We start from the raw sequence: 26939 nt of genomic DNA, 5'->3' as shown, positions 1-26939 counted from the left end.
TTTCTCGTTTTACAGTAGGTTTTCAAATGTAAAATCTTAAAATTATCCGTAGGTCTCCTTTAAATTACAGGAGACGGTAGCAATATGTTATACAGTGTATAGTGCATCAATTTACCCATGTGATCAAAGAAGAGAGTATTGCTGATTTTTAGGTCGTGACTCCCATACCATAGTATGTCATTAAAAATGGTATCATTCTTCCCCAGGCCCCCCATCTCTCTCTACATTATGTATTATACTCACAACCTGCAAATAATCAGCGTACGCTGATTCAATGTTTAGGATAGCGTTCAATTATCAGTTCTTTTAGCAACAAATGTCTCCTTTCCTTTTGAATGGAAAGCAGTTTCATCTGTGTTGCATGTCTATTCTACCAACTGAGACCATACACACTGTGCAAAATTACTCCCTCTCTGTCTCATTCTCTCTTTAAAGAATAGAAAACGTTCTGCACATACAAAGAGGAACGAAGCAAAAATCAAAAAAACATATCGTCTGTTGAGAATGAGAAGGGCGTTAAGTTGTCTCGAACACTATGGGTTTAGTGGCAACTTAACGTCCTTATCATTCTCAACCGATGATATGAAAACAAATGAAAGAGCATACGCTGGTGCTGCCATACTGTTGAAGATGTTTTGACTTTTATTTCATAATCTCTTCTGTTTGTACAAAACTTACTATACAAATAATCACATCATGAACTTTCATTGATGTAAAGGTTGTAAAATCAAATAGTACTATGGCATACATATTTTGTTCCTGCATACATCACATAAACCAAAGTTTTGATCTACTGCTACGTGTAGTACTAATGATATAATATTTACTCATGCCAAAGACAGTTGCCTTTTAAATGCATCTTTACATTTTAAGTCATCTATCACAAAACTTATTAAAGATGACATCGCTAGTAAACAAATTTATTCCTATTATTCCCTGCCACAGTCAATATTTTGCTGAAGAATTCATGTTTTTTTCAGATGAGTCAGAATTCACTTCAGAAGTGGCTCAACAGTCCTCTACAGCCAAACTTTTCAACCTTTTTCATCCAGAGGCCCACTTTGGCTCCCACCATTTTTTGTTTTTATTATTTTTTTTAGGCCCAGCAAGATCAAATATGAACATTATATTTTTATTCTTAAATTTTTGGCTGACACTGCAGCCTATCTGCGAGAGTTTTGCGGCCCGTCGGTTGAGAAGCACAGCTCTAGAGGATTCCAAACCAGTTCATAGGATAAGTTCACATCAACAGGTCAATAATTATATGAATTGGTCAGTGCACATATCTTCTAACATGGTGGTCTTGGGCTTTCTTACATCATTCTTGGAGGAAGATGTATGATTTTATATTTGGTACTGGGGAAAAAAAAAATTCAGGCAATGACCTCAGAATGGACCAGAGTGTATATCACTGCAGACCAAACATACTAGCAACACATAAAAACAAAAAAGAATGGACTTAGTGTGCTGTCTTCTGGTGTGGACTGGGCTCAGTATGCTGGTTTGTCGTGTGAATTTGGTCTCACTTGAACATATATATCTTACATGTACTATGCCCAAGCATGTAAGAAAAAAAAAAAATACCGGTAGATATGGAATTCCCAAAATTTTTGAAAACTATTTAGCCTTACAACTGCAAATTAATTTCACAAAGTATACACCATACAGACATTTGTGTTTCTTATTCATATGCAGTGTTTGCACAGTATGGCTACTACATGTGATTTGTTCTCACTTAAATACATTAATCAGTCTCAAATGGTGTAGTAGTTTCTGCTAAGAAACTAAGAACTTTGTCAGTTCAACCGGGAGTGTCACTTTCACAATGAATTATCACTTGCATACATTAAATAACATTAGTTTCATCACCATAAACATGGAATTCATAAATCTGATGTAGCACAGTAAAAGAGGAGAAACTCGGGAGTTGCACATTGCTGCAATGAAATCACATGACACGTGATTTCATCTGATATCAGAAACAGAGTTGCCTTAATTATTAACTCCTGAAAAACATAGTGATGATGATGATAATAATAATAAAATAATAACAATGATAATAATGGTAATAATAATGATAATAATAATAATAATAATGGTAATGATAATAACTATCATAATAATCATGACTAACACCACAATGGTAATCATAGTAACTGCAACAGTACGAATACTAACAATGCTTATTAGATTGCATAACTCTAGTGGTAACAATCACTGTGAAATGATATCAAGTTGCTTGAGAGTCCATTCCTGGTCAGGTCCTAACACCAGAGGTCACTGGGTAGTCACAGAGTCATGGTGGTTTAAGCACAAACACTGATGAGCCACTTTAACCACAACCACCTACTACAGCATGTTTAATTTGACATTCCTGCTTTATGACATACAAGGGAAGATTAACAGCAAGCATTTTGCTTATTGTTAAATGTAAATCAGACGGGGTTGGTACAGACAGTACAATTAAAGAGTAATGTTAATTGGTCTCAAAGAGCACACAGAGTTTAGTTTATGACTGGAGTTATTTTAGTGGTGAAGAGAGCAACCAGGACAGATTAATTCATAAAAATAGATTTGTGAGCAAAGCTCACAAATAGTTTTTTGTCAATACTACTTCTATTGGTTATTTGTAGCAGTTAATAGTATGGTAATAAAAAGAGATGTTAGTAATAATGATAATGATGGTAAAATATTAGATAGGGAGAGGAGGAAAGAGAGGACTATACCAAAGTAATTACTACAGTGATAATTTGTATTGGTGACTACAAATATATGCATTATCGAAACAAACTGGTTTTGCAGTTTGCTAACTGCCTATGGAGTAGAAAGACAATCTTCGCCACAGTAATACAAACATTCTTTGCGACTGTATTTTTCATACATTTCACAGAATGTTCAAGAAGTGAAAGTAGAAAGTTGACAAAACTATACAAATTCAATGGAGTCTTGACATTCCTCTTTTTAAAAAGCATGTGAAATGCAAAACAAAACTCCGCTATGTATTGACTGCATTGTACAACAATCTGGCACAAGACACTGTTCTCTTAAAAGGTGAACATGTTGCCCTTTGAAAATCTCGATGAAGCACTGGAGTTCAAACGGTCATGCCATTTCATTTCATTCATTTAGAACCAAAGCACAAAATTCTCAGATATTGATTGGTTCTGTCTCAATGGTATGGAAGTCAGGGATCTATAGCAGATTCTGTGAAACTTGGGAAACGCAAGCAAAAGCATAAACACAAAAAATTATGCATGCACAAGATATGCATGTGCACACGCATACAAAGAAGCCATGAAAGTTGCCAGCATCTATAGTCTAGTTTGTCTAGTAGGTAATCTTGAGTCTGACAAAGGAAATGGTTGATTCTTCTTAGCTTGCTGCTTTGAAATGTATGTGCAAGGAGCTAGATATGGTATTTTACATGTATTGCTAGACTACTGGTACAAATTTTATATGTTGTGATGCAAAGATCAGTCAAGAAAATCATAAATCAATAGATTTTTTGATTGGTAATGAACTAGAAGCCTATAAAAGATATGACCTTTGACCCTCATGAGAGACTTGTTTCCCTCAGTTTCCTCCAGATTACACAACCAAGACCATAGCTGATAACATGGTACTCACGCTGCTGATTTCTTCAGTGATTAAAGCCTTGCCATGCCTTGGTAATGTAGCATGGTGCTCAGATTCAAGGGAGAATCTGTCCCAGTGTGAAAACACTCTCAGGTGAATTATGGGATAGGACACCACTCTCCCAGCTGGATGGATTGGGGTGGGGTAAAGGGAGTGGCTAGCCCTAATCACAACAGTCTGATCTGGTCTAGAATTCATCAGAAGTCACTGCCCTTTCTCAAACTGCCTGTACATACCTGCAGTATCTTTATACTAAGATCAATGTGCTGAAGGTGAATTCCACAGTCTCTCTACTGCTGTGCAATTCTCTACATAAGTCATATGAAAAATGTAAAACCTGAGATATGATAATCACGTGACAGAATTCTTAGTCCACCAATGTCTGCAGAATCTTTGTAGGTCCTGTAAGAAGTGTAGGGAATTCTAGAATCTTGTTGCTACTGCCTTAAGATACATCAAATAAACAATGAGAATGTAGAGACAAAAGCATTACAGACATCTGTATAGACTGGACTGTGTTCTTTTTTACCCCTTTGGAGAGAGAAAGAGTCTAGCAACTTACATATCAGAAATAAAATGGCAGGTTGACATATGACAGACACCATTCATCTGTCACTCTTACTGTAGCTCTGTGATACACCACTACCCTACATGATAGAGTGATGAAAGGTGTGTAATATGATTTAAAACGATGACTAGAGTCATATATGCCTACACAACTATCAAATATATGCAGTCATACTTCCTGTACAGTGAAGATATAGATATGTACATTGCATAAATCTCCTACCATACAGAAATCCACCAGGAGAGTTGATACAATTTCCATCCATTACTTGGGCAGCATACAGATAATTGATTTCCAATAATTTGTCTTACACCACACATGATACATTGCCTTTTATAACTCTGTGATCACACTTTCTACATATGACATCATTATGGCAATTCTGACAGACATTGTCATTCCAAACCATGCACACTGGAAAAGTGTAGTTCAGCCCATATCTCACTACCAGTATCTCTCCCTCCCTCTCTCCCTCTCTTCCTCTCTCTCTCTATCCCTCTCCCTCTACAGTGACAACTCACAAATGTTAATCATTGCAATGTGCTCTGATTACCGTTAATATAAAGACTGAACTTTCTTGAAACACTCGATAAATTGATAAAATTATGTCACATTCTACACATTTGTCTGAAATTGTTTTACTTATGAATAAAAATGATAATGGGATTATCAACCATATTTTTTCCACTGGATGTACTTCTAATGAAGAAGCAAGACTTGCAAACCTTTAATACATGATTTGTTAGTAGGCTACATGTCAAAAAAAATAAAAAAGCATTATTTGTAATTCTGCTGACTGGAGTACTCACAAATTCATCTTTATCTAATGCAGTTTTTTCCTTCCTGATTGGAAGTAAAATTGATGTGACTAAAATGCACTGTCAGGATACATTTGAGCCTGTAAAATCAAATGAGAAACAATTCCTCCCCCCCCAAAAAAAAACAAAACAAAAACAAAAACAAAAACAAAAAAACTAATTCTGTGAGATGCCATGGCAGTTGTACCATCTGCAATGTTTTCAAAACATTAAATTAGTGCCAACAAATCTGTCTAATATCTCATTGTATTTTCTGTTCCCCAAAATGACACTACCGTAAAGTTCCGTGTATAAGACGCACTATTTTTTCGTCAGAAAACATTGAAAATCGGGGGTGCGTCGTATACACGGGTACAGTCGAATCACGGAAAAAAATCTGTCATGTACACCCAATTTTATAAGGCCAACTTGGGGCCATGTATGCCCATCGACGTTTGGAAGGTAAGTAATCACTAAAACTTACGAATAAATGAGCGATCTTTCAATCGGGACACACACAAAAGCTGCAAATACGAGATAAACTTACGATCCGCCTTGTGCAGTAACGATGTATCAATCTGGCCATAGGCAACAGCTGTAACAGCACTGCTGTATGCTACCAATGTCAGTCTACCAAGCTACCAACAGCCAACCTAGTAGCTGGAATACGCGATGTACAGGTATCATTACTAAATTACCAATACCGTAAAACTTATCAATGGACTAGTATCAATATGGCCATAGACAAAAGCTGTAAAATATGGAGTAGGATCGACACTATGTCACCGTAAATATGAACGATGTGTGAAGCATGCATGCATATCCGTGTCGTTCGTTTGCTCTTCATTTCACGAGGCCAGCTAGGATAGCATAGCTACACTGTGTAGCTAGCTAGCAGACTAGCTAGCAAGCCTTTGGCAAAGGCATGCAGCAGCTGCTGCAGAGCTAGAGATCGAGGCTTTTGCAAAGGACTCGCGTGCACACAGCGATCGGATCGTAGCGCGCTTGCCCGTTGCGCGCTGTGTGTGCAAGTCCATTGCTCTCTGTGTGCGTGTGCTGAAATTATAGCGAGCTGCCTTTTGCAAAAGGCTAGCCCTGTGCATACAAGCATGGTACAAGAGACACACGTGTTACTAGTACTGGTAATCCCTCCGGGCGAAACAACAGTGAGTGTAATTACCGTACGCACCGTACGTCTCGCCGTATGATCCCTCTGCTACACTTGTTGATGTTTTTCTTATTTTTCGTAATGAACCTTCCAGTCTGACATGCGTCAATATGTGAGACACCCTCTGCCATGTATGATAGCAAAGATCGTACTGTACACTCATGAGTACGATATGCATGACACATGTACCACGATTGAAAGGCGAAACAATAGCAAGTGAGTACCGAGACAAGTCTCGCACTTTGCGTCTTCCATATTTTGCCGATGTCCGATGAATACCGTTAAAAGAAAGCATAAAAGGAAACGAAAAATAGAGCAAATACATGCTGCATTCTAGGGAAATTTTGAGCTGAAAAAATATGTATGACACACGCAATATTTGCGTGGAATTTTTTTTTTTTTTGAAATTTTAGGTCCGAAAGTAGGGGTGCGTCTTATACACGGGTGCGTCGTATACACGGAACTTTACGGTAGTTACATGACAAGGAGTACTATAAGTATGTGATCTACCATTGTACTCATGAGTGATACACCTCAATACTCATCTTCTTCTATTATCATATATATTAATACAGCCAGTATTACATCACAGCTCACACTGGAATGTACTTTTATATAAATAGAGGAGCCCCTTATCCTCCCCCCCCCCCCCCCGTCAATAAAAAAAAAATCATAAAACAAAAACAAACAAAACAAAAAAAGAGAAAAAATGATAATAAGTGACTATTATCTTCAATACAATTCTTAGTTCCTAGTGTTGGTCTTTAGTAGTGCACACCCCCCCCCCCCCCATCTCTCTCTCTCATTCTCTCATGAAACACAAACACAAAGACATTCACACAAACATACTGTACTTACCCCCCCCCCCCCCCCCCCCCCACACACACACACACACACACACACACATACATGTACACACAAACACAAGAGTCCCACAAAGAGAATAACCTGAGCATCTGCCTGGTTGCACATATGTCACCATAAAATGATATATCTTGGCACTAACATCCAATACATGTCAAGGGTCTTGGACTGAAGTTGCAGAGCGTAACACAATCAAACCTACTTCTATCCTGGTACATTCATGGTCCACATACACATTTTGACTTTTGAGCTTAAAGTGGATTAAAGGCTCATTGCATGCATACTGGGTACAATAAAAGAGGGCTCTTTAACACTCTAAAATGCTTCAAATTTCATCCTGATGACAGTACCACACTGACCAGTAAGCAGCTGAGCACTGTAAGCTTTATCCAGTATCACTCCTCCCTGACTGTTACTGATACATGTATGGCAGATGATACTTGGAAAGAAGACATGACATTTTCAGGGGCCATCCCCCTCTTCATTTTTTTGTTAACAAAAGAAATATAAAAAAAAGAGCCCCCCCCCCCCCCCCCCCCCAATTTTGTAAAGGCGCCTCCCCTTCACGGGGTACATTTTCTAGATTTTGCTATATTTTCTGTTCAAAGCTCTTGAGATTAATTTGTCTGAACATTTGCATTTACTTGACTGTGAGAGAAAATTGATTGCCTTATACCAGAGTAAGCCTTGAACCTTTTGTTTGCCTGTGATATAATTATTAGCAGGGTTTCGAATCCAGCAATTTAGTTGGCATTTAAATAAATGAACTCACTTGCTTACAATTAGATGGACAAACCCACTGAGGTATAACAATGCACCATTCCCAAAGAAAGTATTTAAGTGAAATGCATTAGGGATTCACAAGGTTGTCTTGTCATCATTGGTTTGTTGGTAGTTTTAGGACACTTGTGACTGCCTAGCTCAAAACCCACAAAAATTAGGCCAAAATGAATTCATACTTTTCTGAATAGTTTAAAGAAAGAGTAAGTTCTAAGCTTTAAAGTGATATATATTTCTTATAACTGGACCATCTTAACCCATCCAAAAAGTGATGAACATAAGAGCGAGTTAGGAGGTGCAGCTTCATAGAAAATAAAAAAAAATAAAAAGGATTAATAAAGATTAGGCTCACTCAGGCATGCTGTGCAGAAGTAAAGGTATTAATGAAAACATGCTTTGTTTCACTCTGAAAGCAATGCCTGTCTGAAAAAAAAAAAATGGTCCATAAAAACTGCTAATATCTCAGTTTTAGTTTTGTGCAAAGCCACCAAATTTTGACAGTAAGTACAGAAAAAATTATTGCACCAGATGTATCAAACTTGAAAAATTTCAGTCAGTCAACCCAAATGACATACATGTACCATAGGTACGTCTATTTTGGTCTCCTCCACAGAATCCTTACCTATGATATTTTGTGGGTTTTGAGCTGGGTGGTCACATTTGTGTGTCTCAGAGAACACAGTATGCTGTACATATCCATTAGCAAACAAAACACAATATAGATACAGTGGGAACTGTTGACTAGTGTTGTTTTATCATGTACTCAGAGCTAATACAGCTTTAGTAGGACATAACACTGTACTGCCATTCTTCATTCTATGCTTTAAACCATTACAGCTTTAGCAGGGCATAACACTGCTTTGTCACTCTTCACCCTAAAGCAAATAGGAGATTGGAAAATGCTAGTCTGCTAAACACGGAATTGGATGCTGCCACGAATGGACATAATGAATATGAATATATCTAGTGGCCATGGACAGCACCTGTAAGGTGCTGTGTGAAAACAAATGGTAGGGCCTACTTATGAGCCCTGCACAGAAAATATCATCATCATTTGGTCAGTGATTTACCTTGAAACTAAAGCAGCCTATTCTACTAACACATATTTTTGATGTACATGTGGCACTGACATGGCTTATGGCAAGATTTAAAGAAAATGCCACACAAAGAAATGAGCTGTTTGCAATGTTCATCACAGGGTTATATTCTTTTGGGCAACATAGTACATCATCCTGTTGTAACTCTTTTGGCCTAATGTCCAGCATTTATTCTACAGCAATAAGCTGTACTCACTGTATAAGTTATTTGTTTCTAAAGGAAAGAATGATTTTACAAATGTGAAAATAACCAAATATTTGAAGAATGATTTGAAAAGATGTTAATCATTTTAAGCTTCACAGCTTTAAATTACTTTTAAAACTCCTCACTCATGAGAAGCAATGATACTATCAATTATCAAACAAAAATTTTGTAGATCTGTCTTTACAAATACCTTTTTACTGATGAACTAGTTTGCCACGTGAATCAAACCTTCTATGATTGTATGTAATGCATGTTGCAGTACACTTTTGGCAAGGATTTCATAGGTGACTAAAACTAAAAAACAAATACACAGGACTGTCATAATCATCTTTTCTTTCTATCTTCCCCTAATATAATCTATAGTATACAATATCAGTCTTCTAAGCTATGCATATGGTATATATACATATGTATATATCAAGCTTGAAATAAAGCATACGAAAGAAGAAAGAGGGTGGTGTAATTGCGCCACATGGTAACTGGACAGAGCACATATTGGCTGATGCCTCTTACTGTGGGAGTTCATGTCACACTGCAGAGTCTGTACCTCACACTTCCATGACCACAATAGTGTGTTTCAACAACACATACACACACATACACACCTACACTTAGGGGATAGAAATCAATCTTGGTGACAGCCAGGAGGAAGTCAAGAACTTGGATCTCGCAACCAGGTGCGCAGTTCGCAAACATCTCGCTCCACAATAAGTAAGAGTTCGCAGCCCTTTAGCTTGAGCTGCGAGCGTAAGAAGTCCTGTAAGGCAGCAGCACTGCCTAGTGCTTGAGGCTTGCCAAGTTTGGAGTCCAGGTTGTAGAAGACACCCTCAATCTGCCGCAGTGCAATCCAGTGCTTGCGCCGTATAGGCACGCTGACAAAGCCTAGCTGAATCGGAGATGGCACATTCATGATGAAACCAGTGATGTTTTCCAGTTCTAGTTGATCCAGGCTTCTACAGACACAAGAATAAAGATAATAGCACATTACTCTCTGTTGGCAGGCAGAGGCCTATATCAGCTCTGTGTTTTTGCCTCCCAACTTGGGTTTGAGACAGAGAAAGGCTTCTCACTGCCTCACTACTAACTAACTATTAAAACTAATAACTAATACCATTAAACCATTAAACTAATAACCATTAAAGTCTCTTTGACAGAACATTTGATTACTACTTTAAAATATAACAAAACATCTATAGGACAAAACATATTTATCACATGCCAAATAGGGAATTGTCATACAATTCTGAAAAAACTAGAGCGAGTTTATGCCAAACAAGATGGCACTAAGGTCAAATACCATAGCAATCTTAACATGTACAAATACATCATTTGACTCACTGCCATTCAATTTTATCCAAATTTTCACCACTTTGATACTTTGCACAAGATTCTTTCAATATGTGTATAAGTTGACACATAAGTTGGTTAAACAACTACATGTCTACATGATTTTATACATCAAACTGAGGAACACCGACAGTTGTAGCTTCTATTTCTTCAAGTTAGTCCCACGATATTTTTGTTTTGACGAAAAAAGAAAAAAAAATCAACAAAAAGAAATTGCTTGGCACTGTGGTTCAATTCTCTGAGGAGTTGACTTGCACCAGCACAAAAATGCATGATGTGTATAAAGTACACATGTACGTGCAGTATGCATGTGTGTCTGTGTGTCTGTGTGTCTGTGTCATGTTCATTAACATGCATGCTCAGCTGTTGCTGATTTCAGCCAAAATTCAAACTCGAGAGTTTGGGGGAAATCCCTAAATCCCTAGGTATTCCATGTGTTTATCAATACTGACAATAGTGCCAGATGTGTAAGAGTATTTGTTGACTGGGAGGAAGTTTATGGTTGAAATGGTTGCAATTTGTATGTTTTGATCAAGAAACAGTGTTGATTGACACAGCTGATTGCGTATGTACTATGTTTAATATTGGCCAAAAGGTGGATTGATATACTTCATGAGCCATCGTCTTTCGCTATGCTTGCCTTTCACCTTAGTCCATCAGGTTTGATCATACATGTAAAGTTAAGACACAAAATTATCAGACCCTACAATATCAGCAGTCAATTTCACACTATTGGCACCAAACTCTTGCTGATCAACAACTGAAAATACAGACACCTTAAAACTCCATGTTTTGGTTTGGGGTTTGAACAGGTTTGTTCATGGGGGTCTAGGGGCAATTACCCCCTGGGCATTACCCCTGACCCTTCCCCTGGCCCTAATTGCAATCCTTATCCTGAACCTAATCCTAACCCTAACCCAAACTCCTAACCCTCATCTTGACTCTAACCTTACCACTTACTAGTATTTAACCGGAGGTAATTGCTCTCTGGGGGTACATGTAACTGCCCAGATACGGTTCATGGACCCTTTTGATGTTAATATGGTTCCTTTAAAATGCATGAGAAACACAGCATCGCTACAACTGTTGATCAGCATCACTTCAGATCCAACTTACATCATACATTCTAAGATAGATGTCAGCTGGTATATGTACATCATAATGGAAGTGCATCTTGGTTCAATGCATTGGTGTGACCAAGGTAATAGGAAATGACACCAATTGTCCATGAATGCACTGCTTTTACTTGAGACTCATACTTGTAGCTACACTTGCCTTCCTCTTCATTCCAAATGTCTCCCCATCACAAAGGAAAGGGCAAGAAATTAAACAGAATTCCAGTGACTGTTAAAAGTTATTCTAATCAAAAAAGAGTAAAATCTGATATGCAAAACAAATTTGATCAAAATTGGATAAGAATTAAGGAAGTTATGAAATTGTGACGTTTTTCTAATTTTCACTAAACACTTCTTGAACAGTCAATATGAATATATGCATATAAGTGAGTTGATGATGTCATCCCCTCACAACTTCCCATCGAGTTCATACACCAAATCTTGAAATTTCCAGTTTTTTTGTTAAAGTGCATTTATGCCCTAGCCTCAAATTCAAATATATCTGAGTGATCATTATTGTTTAGCCAGGAATAATATCATGTTTTACAACAAAAGAATTGAATTTTGTCAACACTTTTTACACAATCAATAGCAAAAATTGTGAGGTGATGACATCATCAGCTCACTCATATGCACATTCATATCAACTGTTTAAGAATCGTTTTGAAAAATTAGCAAAACTTCATAATTCCATCACTTCCCTAATTAAAAATCCGATTTTGATCAATTTTCACGGTTTTGCTTTAAATTTTACTCTTTCTTTTCAGACTAACTTTATAATTGGGCTGGAATTCCCCTTCAAATACTTACAGAACTCAAAAAGTTTGTAACATCAGCAGTAAATGTCACATCATCCTACAACTGTACTAGATTTATCAGTGAATAAGTGAGTTTTTTTGTTTTTTTTAAAGAAGATAAAAATGTAAAATTTAAGCCCACATTTGGATCCCTCCCCTTGCTCCATTAGGGGGGGGGGGGGGGGGCACCCCTGGATCTGCAACGAATAAACTTGGAACTACAGTCATCAATGTACTAACTCATGGTATTAACTTCGCTTTATCACTTCTGGTTATAGAGAAGATTTGTAAATATTTTTTCAATCTTTTTTTTTTTTTTTTTTTTTTTTTTGGGGGGGGGGGGGGGGGCGAAGGGCAGCATGGTGCCCAGTTGAACAAATTGAGATTCTAACCCCTAGGGATGTACCTGCCAAGTTGAACATGTACAAGCTAAGTCCCCATTTGGACCCATACGACCCCATTCCCCTCCCCCGTCCCAAAAGGGGCACCCCTGATTCCAAAAATAACAAACTTGAAACAACAGTCATCAATAAACTAACTCACTGTATTAACTTAGCTCTATCACTTCTGGTTCTAGAGAAATTCTGAACACAAGATCTTTTAATGGGCATGGTGCCCATTTGAAGGAATTGAGATCCTATCCCCTAGGGATGTACCTGCCAAGTTTGGTGAAAATCGGTCATGGGGTTTTTAAGATGATGAAAATGTACAATTTAGGCTCGCCATTAGGACCCCTCGTACCCCCCTCCCCCACGTCCAAGGGGGGCACACCTGATTCCGCCATGGACAAACTTGAAACTACAGTCATCAAAGTACTACCTCATATTATTAACTTAAATAATATGTAGCTCTATTACTTCTGGTTCTAGAGAAGAAGATTTTTTAAGATTCCTAAATTCCTAGGTGGGGCATGGTGCCCATCTGAACAAATTGAGATCCTATCCCCAAAGGGATGCTACCTGCCAAGTTTGGTGAAAATCGGTCATGGGGTTGTCAAGAAGAAGATGAACATGTAAAAAGTTTACACACGACGAATGAGGCACGACGCACGCCGGATGCTGGACGAAGAGCAATCGCAATAGCTCCCTTGAGCCTTCAGCTCAGGTGAGCTAATAGTGTTCATAGTCTGTTGATCCATGTAAGGTTCACTGCATGTACATAATATTTGTAGCTCAAGGGCAATTGCTATGGAGAGAAAATAGCCAGTCACTGAAGGCATCCAAGTATATCATCATGAAATGAGTTAGGGTCTGAATGCTAGGTAGCAGGTGACTCTGTCCTCTCTGCCCCCTTTCCTGACCCTTATTGCTGCCACTGGTAGCGTTTGAACAAGTTTGTTAATACATTATATGTATCCCAACCAAGATTGCTTACAATGACACCATTGTTTCAGAGAAAAAGATGAAAATGTAATGTTGAATAAAAAGCAGACAATGGACGATGAACAGCCTCCTCATGGCTCCTTGGCTCAGGTGAGCTACACATAAAGTCACTAATGGATCTCCCAGTGCATCAGGGATGTTTGAACAGCTTCAGTCACTGACTGACTCTCCTTCAGTGCATTGTGTCATATGGCCTTGGTAATGCACCAATTTAGGGACTCATAGAGGTGTGTGGTGTTGTGTACAGTGGCTCACAGATGCAGCCCCTAATTCCCTATAACAACTAGTGTTAAGACTGTAAAAACAAAATAATCGCAGCATGAAATTTTTCAAGAATCGGAGCAGACAGCCTTTTTCATGGCATGAAATTTTTGCAATTGCCAATGGCATTCAATGTATAATAGTGTAGACTTTTGGGTGCATTCTAATTTTGCAGATCTTGGCTCTCATGAAATTTGTGAAATCAAAACGCATTATATGAATTTCTGGTTTTGCAGAACATTTCACCCCACATCTCTCAGAGTGCCCCCAGGTCTCACTATCGGGGGGGGGGGGGGGGGGGGGGGGGGAGAGTAGGGAGGAACCTGAGAAGAGAAATGTGTTACCTCCTCTTGTCCCACCACACTGCTTCACACTCCTTACGCTGTACAGCTGCCATGATGACATTCACATCATAGTTACCCAGTCCCAGCATGCTCTTGTGAGGGTTGAGGACGGACCCAGGTGACAGACTGTGTGATGGAAGACATTCATACCTCTTGCTATTAGCTCTTTACTCATTTCAAAATAGTTTTTTAAAGTCGTTTCTACAATGGTACAAGTCATGTTCTATTCCATAGAGTACAAACTTGCTAACAACAAAAATATCAATACAAAATGATAATTCTAAAATCAACAAATTTCTCGTTCCTGATAACAAACCTACTCGAAGTCATTACTACACCTGTACATGCTATGAATGAAACCAGACAGACATTAGCTTTTGAGCATAAGAAAAATATTCCACACTTGGCACATGCATCAAAGGCACATGTTTTTATCACATCAACACTTGAATGCTAGGCTTCTCTGAAAGGTTTTGCAAAGTTTTCATAAAACATAACTACACACATTACAAGACAAAATTGTAATTACATAGTACAAGTATCCACAAATGAACTCTACACTTATCTCTACATCCTCCCCTCAAAAAAATAAAAAAATAAATCCTTAAAAAACCTTTTAAGATACAGGTTAGAATAAATAAGATACCTTCACAAATGACATTAGAAATTCTCATACAGACAGAACGCGAACTGACCTTTGACACAGCTCATCCATTGACTGTTTGGTGAAGGCTTTACCATCCTGAAACACATTATTAAGGGCATGGAGGGCACACAGCTCCCAACGCTGTTTCTCGTGATAGATTGGCATGGCCACAATGGCACTGTCCTTCGACAGGTTAAAGGTCAAAGTCACAAACTGCAAGCAGAGAGCACAATTTAGTTGACAGCTATCTTCTCATGGTCATTTCTCATTTGCTGTCGTTGTTACTGGTTGGGAGGTGAACACTTGACGATAGCTTTGGAGACAAGTTAAGCCTGACTGTCACACTTATCATGTCACATCTGCTAGGTAATGAGGCTTGAGGCGTGACAAGCTGAGGAATGTGAATGCTTGGTAATCCCTGCCACGATACACTGGTGAGCTACAGAGTTAGCACTGCGGATGGACGGATGATCCCTGAGTTTAAGTCTCAAATATTCTGTATCCTAACATCTGGAAAAACCTGCAGAGGAAAATGACATCATATGATCAAATAGTCATTTTTTATGAGATTACTGTCCTTAGTCATAACTGACTTTTACTTGGTGTTAATGACAGCTGGTGACTGATGCAACAGTGCAAAATGCAACAAAGAAAACAAGCCAGTAAATATCAATTCTGGAACTAACTGACATTAATACAAGCATTAAGTTGTACTGAGTCAGATTTGTGTGCTATACACATGCATGCAGGTGTATTGTGTGTCTAAGTGAGTGACTGTATTCGGGTTTTGAAATTGAACAGCGTGTGTGTGTGTGACTGTTAATTGTGCCTGTTTATATTGGAGTTTTTATGAGTGGTTGTGTTTAGGTAGTAAATAGTAAAATTGTAATTAGTAGGGGTGGGAAGGAAGGGAGAGGTAATTACATGTATGTAAAGACAAAGTGGAGGGTGTTCTTTTTATGTTTTTCCATTATTTTTTTGTAGTTAAATAGTATAGTATATGGTTAGGAAGGGTAATTATGTTAGCTAGGCAAAATTGTTTTGGAGGATTTTTTTTCTTCAATATAATATACCATCAATTCTTTTTTCTTCTGTAATTGCTGTACTATTGCCGTTTCATTTCTAATATTGAAACATGAAGATGCATAATTATTTCAATTATCTTTTAAAGAACGTTCTATTCTTCTATGTTTTTACAGTAACTTATACCAAAGTGAATTGATAATATTGAAACATGAAGATGCATAATTATTTCAATTATCTTTTAAAGAACGTTCTATTCTTCTATGTTTTTACAGTAACTTATACCAAAGTGAATTGATAATATTGAAACATGAAGATGCATAATTATTTCAATTATCTTTTAAAGAACGTTCTATTCTTCTATGTTTTTACAGTAACTTATACCAAAGTGAATTGATATTTCTCACATTATTTGATTGCAAGTGAATAAAAAAAATGCATTGCTGTAACAAGTCAAATGTACCAACAATGAAAGGTAGCCCTTTAAGTTTAATTACACTCCATTCAATTTCCTAGCTTGTCATATAATATGAATATAGATTACTGTACAAAGTGTCAGTGATCCAACTTTAATAGGATGGATCCAGATTGTGCTGTATTAAACCCCAGTACTACACGGTGGGGCCCTGTCATGTTTAGTACGTAAGTGGTAGTACCTTTCTAGTTATTTGGCATAATGAGTTGACCCTTTCAGGGAGACTCCAAGGTCATATGATTTAGGTAGAAATTTGTGAGCTTTACTGCCAGTATTCAGGGATTATCAGGGCAAGAGATGACACATTTCATATTTGAATATTTCATATATCAAATCATAGCCATCATGTGGGTGGAAGCAAAAAAACAAAAAAACAAACAAACTGGTTTTCCCAGGGGGAAAAACAAACAACAACCCTGTGGAATATTTTCTAACGCTTGTCAGTGAGAAATGCAAAATATGTGTACGTTGTCCATCCCCCCCCCCCCCCCCCCCCCCCCCCCCCCCACCAGCCTCTGAACACTCCATCCGTGCAGGGAGCAAAATAGGCCACTTGTGTTTAGTAGTAGGCCTACGTAAGTTGTAAACAACTAGTCACAAGTGGCCCCAAGTCTACAAATTTGAATACACCAAAGCCCTGCCATACTACACAAATCTGGCCTTTTACTAGGTGTTTCAAAAAACATTTCCCACTTTTGATTCTTAATCATTCAAAAACTATACATCAGATAACACTGTCATTGATATTAGAGTGATAGCTGAATAGTGTACAATTTGGTTGAAGGTGGTTTAAATATGAAAGCATAAATAAGTTTCATGAAATCCATGATTAATTTCACAGTTAGGTTCCAGACTTTGCTCTATTTTCAACCCTCTGTACAAAATTTCACTTTGCATAGGGGTCAATGGGTGTGTATGGGAGTGTGTGGTTAACACCCTGACAATGGTCCTGAACAATAGTCAGGAGCCGCATTTACACTTACTAACATCGCGATTTTTAAAATCGTGATATTTTGGTTCCACCGTTTACACTTGCGCAAAAGCACGCGAAGTTTGAGCTTCACGAAACATCACGATTTTTTGGTCGGTAGTGGGCATGCATAATTTACCTGTTTTCAACACGGTAGCTGAGTGGAAGCGCGCGCTATTCTGTTCGTTTTCACTGCAGTGGAGTGCAGTATATTTTGATCACAGCTGGCTGGTTGGAACGTTGAGCCAGGGCTTTTTATCAGTACAATGCACACATAAATTTGTGCTTCTCCAGACTGTTTACATACGGTAAAACTATATAGCTTGCTATATTAGATCACATATGTAGTAGGTGTGTAAAACTTCATCTACAGCAGCATTCAGGAGGATCATGAAATTTCGCCGATATGACGAAAGTGGGAAGTAAGACTTGGAAGTTAGGACTGGTATTTTATCAGGTGACAGCAAGAACTTACACCTGTTACGTACTCCTGAGTCCTGTATTCCACAAACAACGTATATATATCGAGAGCAGTACGGGCACTCCCACAATCTGAATCAACGCATTTCTGGGAGAACATTATTTTGTTAAGTTGTCATGGGGTGATGATACGTGGTTGGAGAACTTCAGGTTTGCTACCAGTAGTAGTTTTCACGTACAGTGTACTAGTTTCATCAGGGAGGGGGAGGTGAGAGACCACGAGCCGACCGATGATCGGCCGTTTAGACCTGTGGCTGTACACAGCTGTCTATACCGTGTACTAGTACAGTACTCTGGCCAGTGACCGACGTGCTCTTTACACGTTCCAAAGAGGGATCGGGAGCGCGCGTAAACTCCCGGTGCAATCCGATACCGAGAGTCACGTGATGAAAAATCGCGATATTTCTGCAGCTTGGGTTTACACTCGCTAACTTCGCCTCAAACTTCGCGATGTTTCAAAAAATCGCACTCCGGCTGGCGATTTTTCTGGCGATGTTTCGAGGGCGTTTGGGTATAGTTGCTTAGCAACTTACACCCAAATGTCGCGATTTTAGAAAAATCGCGATTTTTCCAAGCAAGTGTAAATGGGCCTAGGGTTTGATTGCTTCATTATTTATTCATGAGAAATTCCACTATCACAACTAGTCTTTATTCAGCCTCTGGCAGTATCTGTGTAAAGTCAAACGCCTGTCGATACTGTCGTTGAGTCGCGACAGTGCTCTCCCTATTATACTTCTGAAAAACAAAATTACAATACCTTCTGTTCTATCGTAAACGTGGTGAAAGGAAGTAAAGAAAATCAATTAGAGTATATATACACACTTGTGTATATGGAGCCTTAAATAAATCTACTGTGAAACAAATCGCCCCAATGATAAATGCTGCTTAACTCTTTACCAAATATGAAAAATTTGTCCAACTATTTAATTAGTAGACAGTTGTATTAAAATGAGGAACTTTAGATCATTTATGCTTATTTATATCCCAAATTTAGTGATATGTGAAGCAAAATTTGAAAATGATTGCCAGCTGGAATGAAATGTGGTGTTTCCAAGCACTTTACCGTGCATGAATTCAGACTAGCAGTGCCCAGGGCAATCCACATGAATTATTGATTAAGCATTCATGTGCCAGGGAGCGCGAGACTGACGCCTAGTCAACAGGTGGTTCAGGCATGTCCATTGTTCAGGGCCATTGTCAGCACACACTCACATACACGTCATTGGTTCCTGTGCGAAGTTCAATTTTTGTACAGAGGGTTAAAATTTGACCAAAATCTGAAACCTTACTTCAAAATCAATCTTAGATTTAATGAAACTGATTTATGCTTTCACGTGCAAATCACCTCCAACCAAATTGTACACTTTTCAGCTATTACTCATATCAATGACAGTTTTGAATCGGATGAATGGTTTTTGAACTATTAATGATCAAAAGTGGGAAATGTTTTTTGAAACACCTAGTACAATGTATCTGTTCTGGATAGTGATCTACGTTTTTACAGAGGAATGAATTTGAAGATTAGTGAATTATGCAAAACCAAAAACATTCAAGGCATGAAGCTTTTGTGAATTTTTAAAGTTTTGGTATTGGAACTGCTGGATGAGGAGAATACTAGAGATTATGACGTACACATTGTATTTGTGGACAAAAATATAAAGAAAATTCCACAAAAATTCATTTTTTATAAAAATTACACATTCCGTCAACTTGATACAGACATGTTAAGGGTAGCAATAACAAACGTATATCCCCTGCTTTCTGAAAGCGGTTAGTCAAGTGCTCATTCATTATGCTACAAAAATCAATTTTTGTGGAATTTTCTTTATACTTTCTTTATATTGTTGTCCACAAATACGTCATAACCTCTAGTAGTCTCCTCATCCAGCGGTTCCAACACCAAAACTTTCATAACTTTTGCAACGACTGTCCGATTTTCCTCAAACTTTCATTAATGTGTTCTACTAATGTTGCTGCTTTAACTCAATCCAAATTGCTCTTTGGGTTTGGGTTTCCTTTAAAGTATCACTGTAAACATGCATTGTGGGTTTAGGCGGTCATATATCATCACATTTCAGCAAATCCACAATGCGTTCATCCTCGACCATTTGAGGGCAGCACTTTACCAGAAGAAGAAGAAGACGAAGAAGATTCATGTAACTGTTTAAAGCCATAGTGACTGAATCATGGTGAATGGCCATTACAACTGTGTGTGCACATGATCCCAACTGGAACAAGATTCACCTGCATGCTGAGATGCAGTACAACATTCATGAATCCATGTCACACATGGGAGGTGTGAGACATCTCCCAGTGATACCCTGTACACGTCTGCTGTGTATCCCAGGACGAATACTTTTTTCTTCCCTTCCCTTTGTTCTTCCCTATGAAAATATTTTGTTCTTTGTTTTTCTGCAGTCATATCTTCCATCCAAACCGTCATGGCCCTATTGAGTATTCCCCCTTCCCACATACACACACATTCAAGGAATAAATGAATAAATATGTTACAATTAACAAATAATAAAAAAATCATTAAAGATATTTACATATGAAATAAAGTTTAACACAAAATAATCCAAGTCAGATGAACGTGTGGTTCTAGAAAAGGTCTAATTTTGTCAATGTTAAATGCACACACACAGTGGTTCCTTTATAAGATAATGATCACAGTATAAACATGGGACTTATCATGCACCATGTGCAAGATATACTAGTAGTGAGGTGCCCGCACCTCGCCAGGAGCCCGAATACCGCCACCCTGCTTAAAATTGTTACAAACGCACTGAACAAAAAATTATGCCTGGGACTGCGTTCAGTACACTTGAAACGCGGCAGGGTTGCCACAACCAAGCAAACTGTGGTGAAACCGAGCAGTTTTGTGCGAAAATTTTAAATTTATATTAGGAACATGTGTTGTAAGTATCATCACGGTCATCCGCACGCATCTTTTACGTGCTTGTCTATGGGAGCATCACGGTCACCCGCACACGTCTTTTACGAGCTTTGTCTATGGGAGCGCAGGTGACGAGGTGCAGGACCCTTCCTTAGCGCACAACTAGTCTGCATCGTTTGCGTTTGAGGACGATGGCTGCAAATTTCCGGTATCGATCAGTGAGCTTGTGATTCTATTGGAATCTTCAGCATTTTTCCTGTTAAATGTGAGTGGGATTTCATAGAATTTCAGTGACGAAATGTGATTCAAATATGCATAAACATTAAATATGGCGAGGTGCGGGTCACCCAACTATACATCATACAAGCAGGTACATAAGAGAAATGAAATGACAAAGTGAAACAGTACGGGACATACAGCTGTACATGGAATAATCATAATCAATATAAGCCAAATTAAGAAATACTTCTTGAGATTATTCTTATATACTTCAACAGAATTACTGTTGAATGAATTGAGGGAGTGAGATCCAATTTTGAAGACCCAGCGTTTACCAAGCAAAAGTTTGTTTCCCCCACTTTGTGTGAAACCTAGGGATGACAAAGCAGGCCAGAATTCTGAGAACGAAGATGTCTAGAGGGGACGCATTGGATAACCAGGCTGAAGTTACACTGTGTGGAACACAGCCATTTCAAGGACAAGTCCACCATCATATACATGTGGTTTGAGTGAATGCAACAATATTAGTAGAACACATCATCAGTAAAAGTTTGGGGAAAATTTGACAATCTGTTCAAAAGTTATGGATTTTTAAAGTATTTGTGCAGTCACTGCTGGATGAGAAGACTACTACAGTGTATGATGTCAAATGCGTGCAACGATTTAAGAAAAATAAAAAGAGAATTTCACAAAACTTTACTTTTTTAATAAAGTGCACATTTCTTTGACTTGTTACTGACGTATGTTAAGGGTAATATTATTCCCCCTGTCTTCTGAAAGAGAGAAGTCAAGTATTCTTAAATTGTTATGAGAGAAAAGTGAAAATATGTTGAATTTTCTCTATTCTTTCTTTATATCGTTGTACACATTTGACATCACAAGCTATACATGTACTAGTCTTCTCATCCAGCTGTGACTGAGCAGGAACTTCAAAATTTCATAACTTTTGAACGGATTGTCCGATTTTCCTGAAACTCTCACTGATGTGTTCTACTAATAATTGCTGCATTCTCTCAACCCACATGTCTATGAAGGTGAACTTGTCCTTTAAACAGTGAAATAAAAGCAAACATTGAAGAGTTTTAAAAGCGATGCATTTTTTTTTATCTATAGGCAACCAAGTGAGAGATTTCAGAACTGGTGTGATGTGCATGTATTGTGATTTTGTTGGAAATAGTTACAGCACCAGCAGGGTCTGCAATTTGAACTTTTTGAAGTTTTGCTAGTGAGTTATGAGGCAAAGAACAAAAGGCCATTGCTGAAATACAGGCAGCATGAAATCACTGCATACACAATTTTCTCATTGGCACTACAGTTAGGATATTCACAGATGAAACCTAAATTATGTGACTGCTGGATGCGCATGACGCTTGCACAAAAGGCACCAAAAGGCTGAAGGACGGCGGAATTCACAAAGAAAGTGAACCTGCAATACGTACAAAGCAGGGGCGGATCCAGGAATTCTGTAAAGAGGGGGCACCTTTACAAAATTAAAGGGGGGCGCACGCGCCCCCTCTATTTTTTTTTTATTTCTTTTGTTTTAACAAAAAATAAAGTGGGGGTGTGCGCTCGGTGCGCCCCCTCCTGGATCCACCACTGCAAAGTGATTAGTTTGCTGACAAATTGAGTAACCACCTACTCTATTACTATTAGTGTGAAATAGTAATTTGGAACACACGCACAAGATCATGATAATTCTGATTTTATTTCTCTGTTTACGAATATTTGTAAAATGATGTCAGATTTCAGTTTCATAGGGCTGATTCGTGCCTGGAGAGGTGAGAGCCGCAGAAAAAAACACCAAAATTTAGAGTTGGATCAGGCCAATAGGTGCGGCAGCCTTGCATTGAGCGAACCCGCTAGTGCCCATGCTTGATGAGTCGCTGGCCATTGGTTGATTAAAACTTGATTTTTGTCAAAACGAACAAACAATTTTTTTTTTCTTCTTTTCATCATGGAAAGTGGGCATGTGTGTCCACCAACAAATCACTGAGCAAACTTGCGACAATCTATGTCAGTTGTGAGATTGATGAGAAGTGAAGAGGAGGCCTCATGAGCATCCCAGGCCAAGAGGTCTCATTCAAATAAATGAGCACAGCACTCCAGGGGTGCTCATGAGGGGAAGATCTCTAACATACTGTATCTGGAATGCCTTATGAGCAGAAGCTTATACTACATAGATGCTTATGAGCGGACTGATATGAATACTACAGTAGTAGGCAGAACACGGGTTAACTGCAGAATATGCCATCCTGAGTAAGTACCGTAGTTGGTCACCCAACAACCTACGAAGTGATGTGCTTGTTGCTATGTGCATTGGTCAGAGACTTAACATCGCAAGTTCATTTCACTAACGCATACAGGGCGCGTGCATCCATGCGTTAGTGAGCAAGGTTAGGGTAGTGTAGGGTTGTATCTATGGTAAAATTACTGCTGTAAACTTGGCATCTTAAGTTTGTTGGTTTGTTGGCCAGAGTTCGGCAAAATCGTGAAATAGCCCCCACCCCAGGGGCGCATGCATCCACTGCGTTAGCACGTAAGGTTAGGGTAGGGTGTCGGATCGTGTGCTTCCTACAAACTGTACCTTCGAACGTTTTGCGCGCCCTATCTTATAACACGCAACTCCCACAGGACACAGTGCAAATGCGCGGTGCCCCGATTCTGACATGCGATTTTGAGCCAGATTTCGCCTTTATTGCATTTGACACAATCCATGCTGATATCAAATCCTAACAAATTCGGTATCATATGAAAGAAGAAGTTTGTCTCTATATCGTATTAGAGCGCTGGTACATGAATCCCATATCTCAGCGTCTGCTTCGGTACTTGCATCAGCGTGTAGCATGTGAGCAGTTTAGGATATGCTGAATCCAATGGTGAGATTAGTTTTTCGCTTCCTCCACGTCTTGGACTGTGTATTTTGCCTTGAAAACCACCCTTGCAATGATTTTCCGGCTGCAGCAAACGTTGTAGGTGTGGCTTCATATGCAAGGATCCATGGTAACTTTCCCGTATTGAGGCTCATGCATAAATTCAACACGCAACACAGCCACATGGCGTTTACAGCGTGAGCAGTATTGCGTGTACATGCTGTACTAGTATTTCGGGCGTGTGCATGCTGTGTGTATGTATATCTCGGGCGTGTGTTACACAGCACACGCCATCGTCGTGAAGCGACAGCGGCTGCACGTCTATTCCTTCGCAGACGTTATTTTTCAGCGGTGGGTGTGCGTTTCCTTTATGAATATCTTTATTAATCGTGGAAAACTAAAATATAAGGAATCCCGTAATCTATCATAATCATTCAATAATCGGTATGCGATTTTTTGTTTAATTACGTCAAAAACTCACCGAAATCCGTGGCTAAAGTCAGGTCTGTAAACGTCCGTAAATTGCTTCACTCCTCATCTGCGTGTTATTTGAATGGCATTCACTCTCCTATACTACAACATAGCTAGTCGGGATGACCCATAAAAAGGTCAAATCATTGCCGGCGCAGCACGCGCGGATACGAGTGCTGTAGCTTTACGTACGTAACACATAAAACGCACGGGCGCACGGGGGCACGGGCGTACGTAAAACGCAACCACTTCCGGTTCTGCATGCGTGGTAGTTTGTTGATTTTGTGAAGCTCTCGAAGGAATAGATTCCACCGCACAATCTACTCCGAAAAATTCAACAATAAGGTCTGGATACCAACAAAACGCTGAATTCAACTCAACCATCAGGAAAATACGATGTAGGTGAGTGGTAAAAATTATCATTCCTCTTAAAATCAAACAAAATAAAAGGCGATCGTTTACAACGTTTAAACACTAACACATGTCAGGTCAGGCTACAGTAGATCTTACTACTGCACTCTGCATTGCACAGGCAGCCAGTGAAGCTCACAAAGTATTGGAGAGATATGGTCAGACTTCTTTTTTTCTTTGGTCTTCAACTTTTTAGTCCCAGAAGGACTCCCTAATGTCCCTCGACTAATTCAATGGCCAATTCAATCATAAATAAAACCCGAACCTAACCCTAACTTAGGCCTAACCTGACCTTGCTTGCCAAAGGCATGCACGCGCACTGGGTGCAGGCGGTGGGGCCGATTTCACGATCACGATTTTGCCCTGGCCTGGGTCTGTGGTAAAGTTTACTAGCCGACAATCTGGTCCCTAGTGCCAACATATCTAACATTAGACAGAAAGATCCGTCTGTCCGGAGGACTCTTTTATATTTTGCCATTAACGCTGTCCTCCGTAGACAGACGGAAGGTACCAGTACCCATTGCTGTGTGGATATTCTTAACCACTGTCTCTATGGAAAATTGGGTGAGGTACCTCACCCTTCTCGATTGCGTCTAATTCACGGCCCTAGGTCAGCAAATTTAAGCTTGTATAGTTAAATCAACTATTCAAGAATAGACTACACTCACCAGATTAATGAATAATCCAACATTTCGGTAGAATTTTCAACGTAAAACACACATCAACCAGCCCTTCGCGTCGTCAAGTTCAAACTGCAGAAACATATACAGTATGAATCTATAAGCCAATCACATGCGAGGTAGTTTCTACATGTTTTTTTTACTAAAACACGTACCTCGCATGTGATTGGTTTACAGATTCAAAATGGCGACTTACGGCTAGCGAACGGCGATGTTGCGATATGGATAAAATTTCTGCATTATAACCGAGTTACTGTATTTCGATTGCACAATGTGAGAAATTAACCCCAAATATTGCTGCATAATGTGTCATGTCATGTCAAACTTGTTTGAATGTAAAAAAGCTGTCTGAAATTTGGTTTATCGTAACGTTTGATCGGTGCGCGATGCTCCACACAGGAGCCGGGATCATTGACTTCGGTCTGTATACGGAGGGGATCCGTGAAGCCAGACGCAGTCTCCGCGGAACATTCCCCGACGGACAGATACAGACCGATCTTTCGGTCAAATCTAACATTAGCTGACTCACGGTTTCACGGTTTCACGGTATCACGGTTGAAAAGCTCCATCAGGAACATCACTCAACCTCTCAATCAATGTTGATACTAATGATAGCGGTCGCGGTCTGTGAGGGAACAGTATCTAATCGAGCCGTGTGCTCTTTAGCTTTTGTTTGAATATCATTGAGTCCTTGATGGAAATTAATGAGTGGGGGAGGGAGTTCCAATCTTTGGCAGATTTTGGGAAAAAAAGCAAGTAGCACACTGTAGAGCTTACTGTACTGTTTATTGGGCGTTGAGTTAGCGGTTAGCATGGTTAGTGCGTATCAAAACATGCCAGCCTCGCGTCGATGGTCACTGCCACTGCACTGCACTGGCCTACTACAAACTGACTGGCACTGCACGAGCGCCCTGTTGTGAGTGTGAAGAGTTCATTGGGTTGTATTTACACACTGTAGCCCTGTACATTCCTGTGCAACTCAATCTCAAAGCTCGCAAATACAATATTCACATATAGTACATCTAAATCACTACAGCATTACCTTGGTTTTCCCGTTTTCCCTGCCTCTGTTGTTACTCCTGCCACAGCTTCTTGATGTTTTCAGAAGAAGGATCAATTTTGTTTGCATTCGTGACGGAGGACGACTTTACTCAACCTTCCATCATGTATTTTCATCATTGACAAGTAACGAACTGAAGAGGGCGTTCTCTGGTGTGGATGTGTGAGCAAGTGCCACTTTAGTGGCCTCACGCTCCTTTTCCGGGCTCCCATATAAACCTGTGTTAAATGCAGCATATTCCATGAATCATAAAAAATCAATCGAATCGTAGAATTTTTTTAAATTGAAGTAGATGAAGGGAGATTTTCTCTGCTTTCAAGCAAACAACATATTTTGGGATGTTGTCCAGCTCTAAAAAAAGTTAAGAGCCTCCATAT

At 39.1% G+C, this 26939-nt stretch overlaps 1 protein-coding gene across 1 annotated transcript; it reads right to left on the bottom strand.

Annotated features, from left to right (window-relative positions):
- Positions 1–8825: 8825 nt before the first annotated feature.
- LOC139744999 (josephin-2-like) lies at positions 8826–26677 on the bottom strand. The gene is made up of 4 exons (XM_071655404.1): positions 26545–26677; positions 15057–15527; positions 14362–14487; positions 8826–10068 (listed from the first exon to the last, which is right to left on the bottom strand). The coding sequence occupies exons 2-4, from the start codon at positions 15170–15172 to the stop codon at positions 9768–9770; spliced, it is 543 nt and encodes a 180-aa protein (XP_071511505.1). The 5' UTR covers positions 15173–15527; positions 26545–26677; the 3' UTR covers positions 8826–9767.
- Positions 26678–26939: the final 262 nt, after the last annotated feature.

This window comes from Diadema antillarum, unplaced genomic scaffold (assembly GCF_040938485.1).
Source record: "Diadema antillarum isolate AM-2024a unplaced genomic scaffold, OU_Dant_1.0 seq00001227_RagTag, whole genome shotgun sequence".
NCBI lineage: Eukaryota > Metazoa > Echinodermata > Echinoidea > Diadematoida > Diadematidae > Diadema > Diadema antillarum.
Note: the sequence above shows the minus strand (reverse complement) of the source record. Positions and strands in the feature narration are given on the sequence as shown.

Excerpts from the sequence above, each read along its gene's own strand:
- LOC139744999 (XM_071655404.1), bottom strand. The coding sequence starts at position 15,172 with ATGCCAATCTATCACGAGAAACAGCGTTGGGAGCTGTGTGCCCTCCAT. Across the intron at positions 14,488-15,056 it reads ATGGATGAGCTGTGTCAAAG|TCTGTCACCTGGGTCCGTCC; the intron begins GTCAGTTCGCGT and ends TCCATCACACAG. Across the intron at positions 10,069-14,361 it reads GTGTGGTGGGACAAGAGGAG|AAGCCTGGATCAACTAGAAC; the intron begins GTAACACATTTC and ends TTGTGTCTGTAG.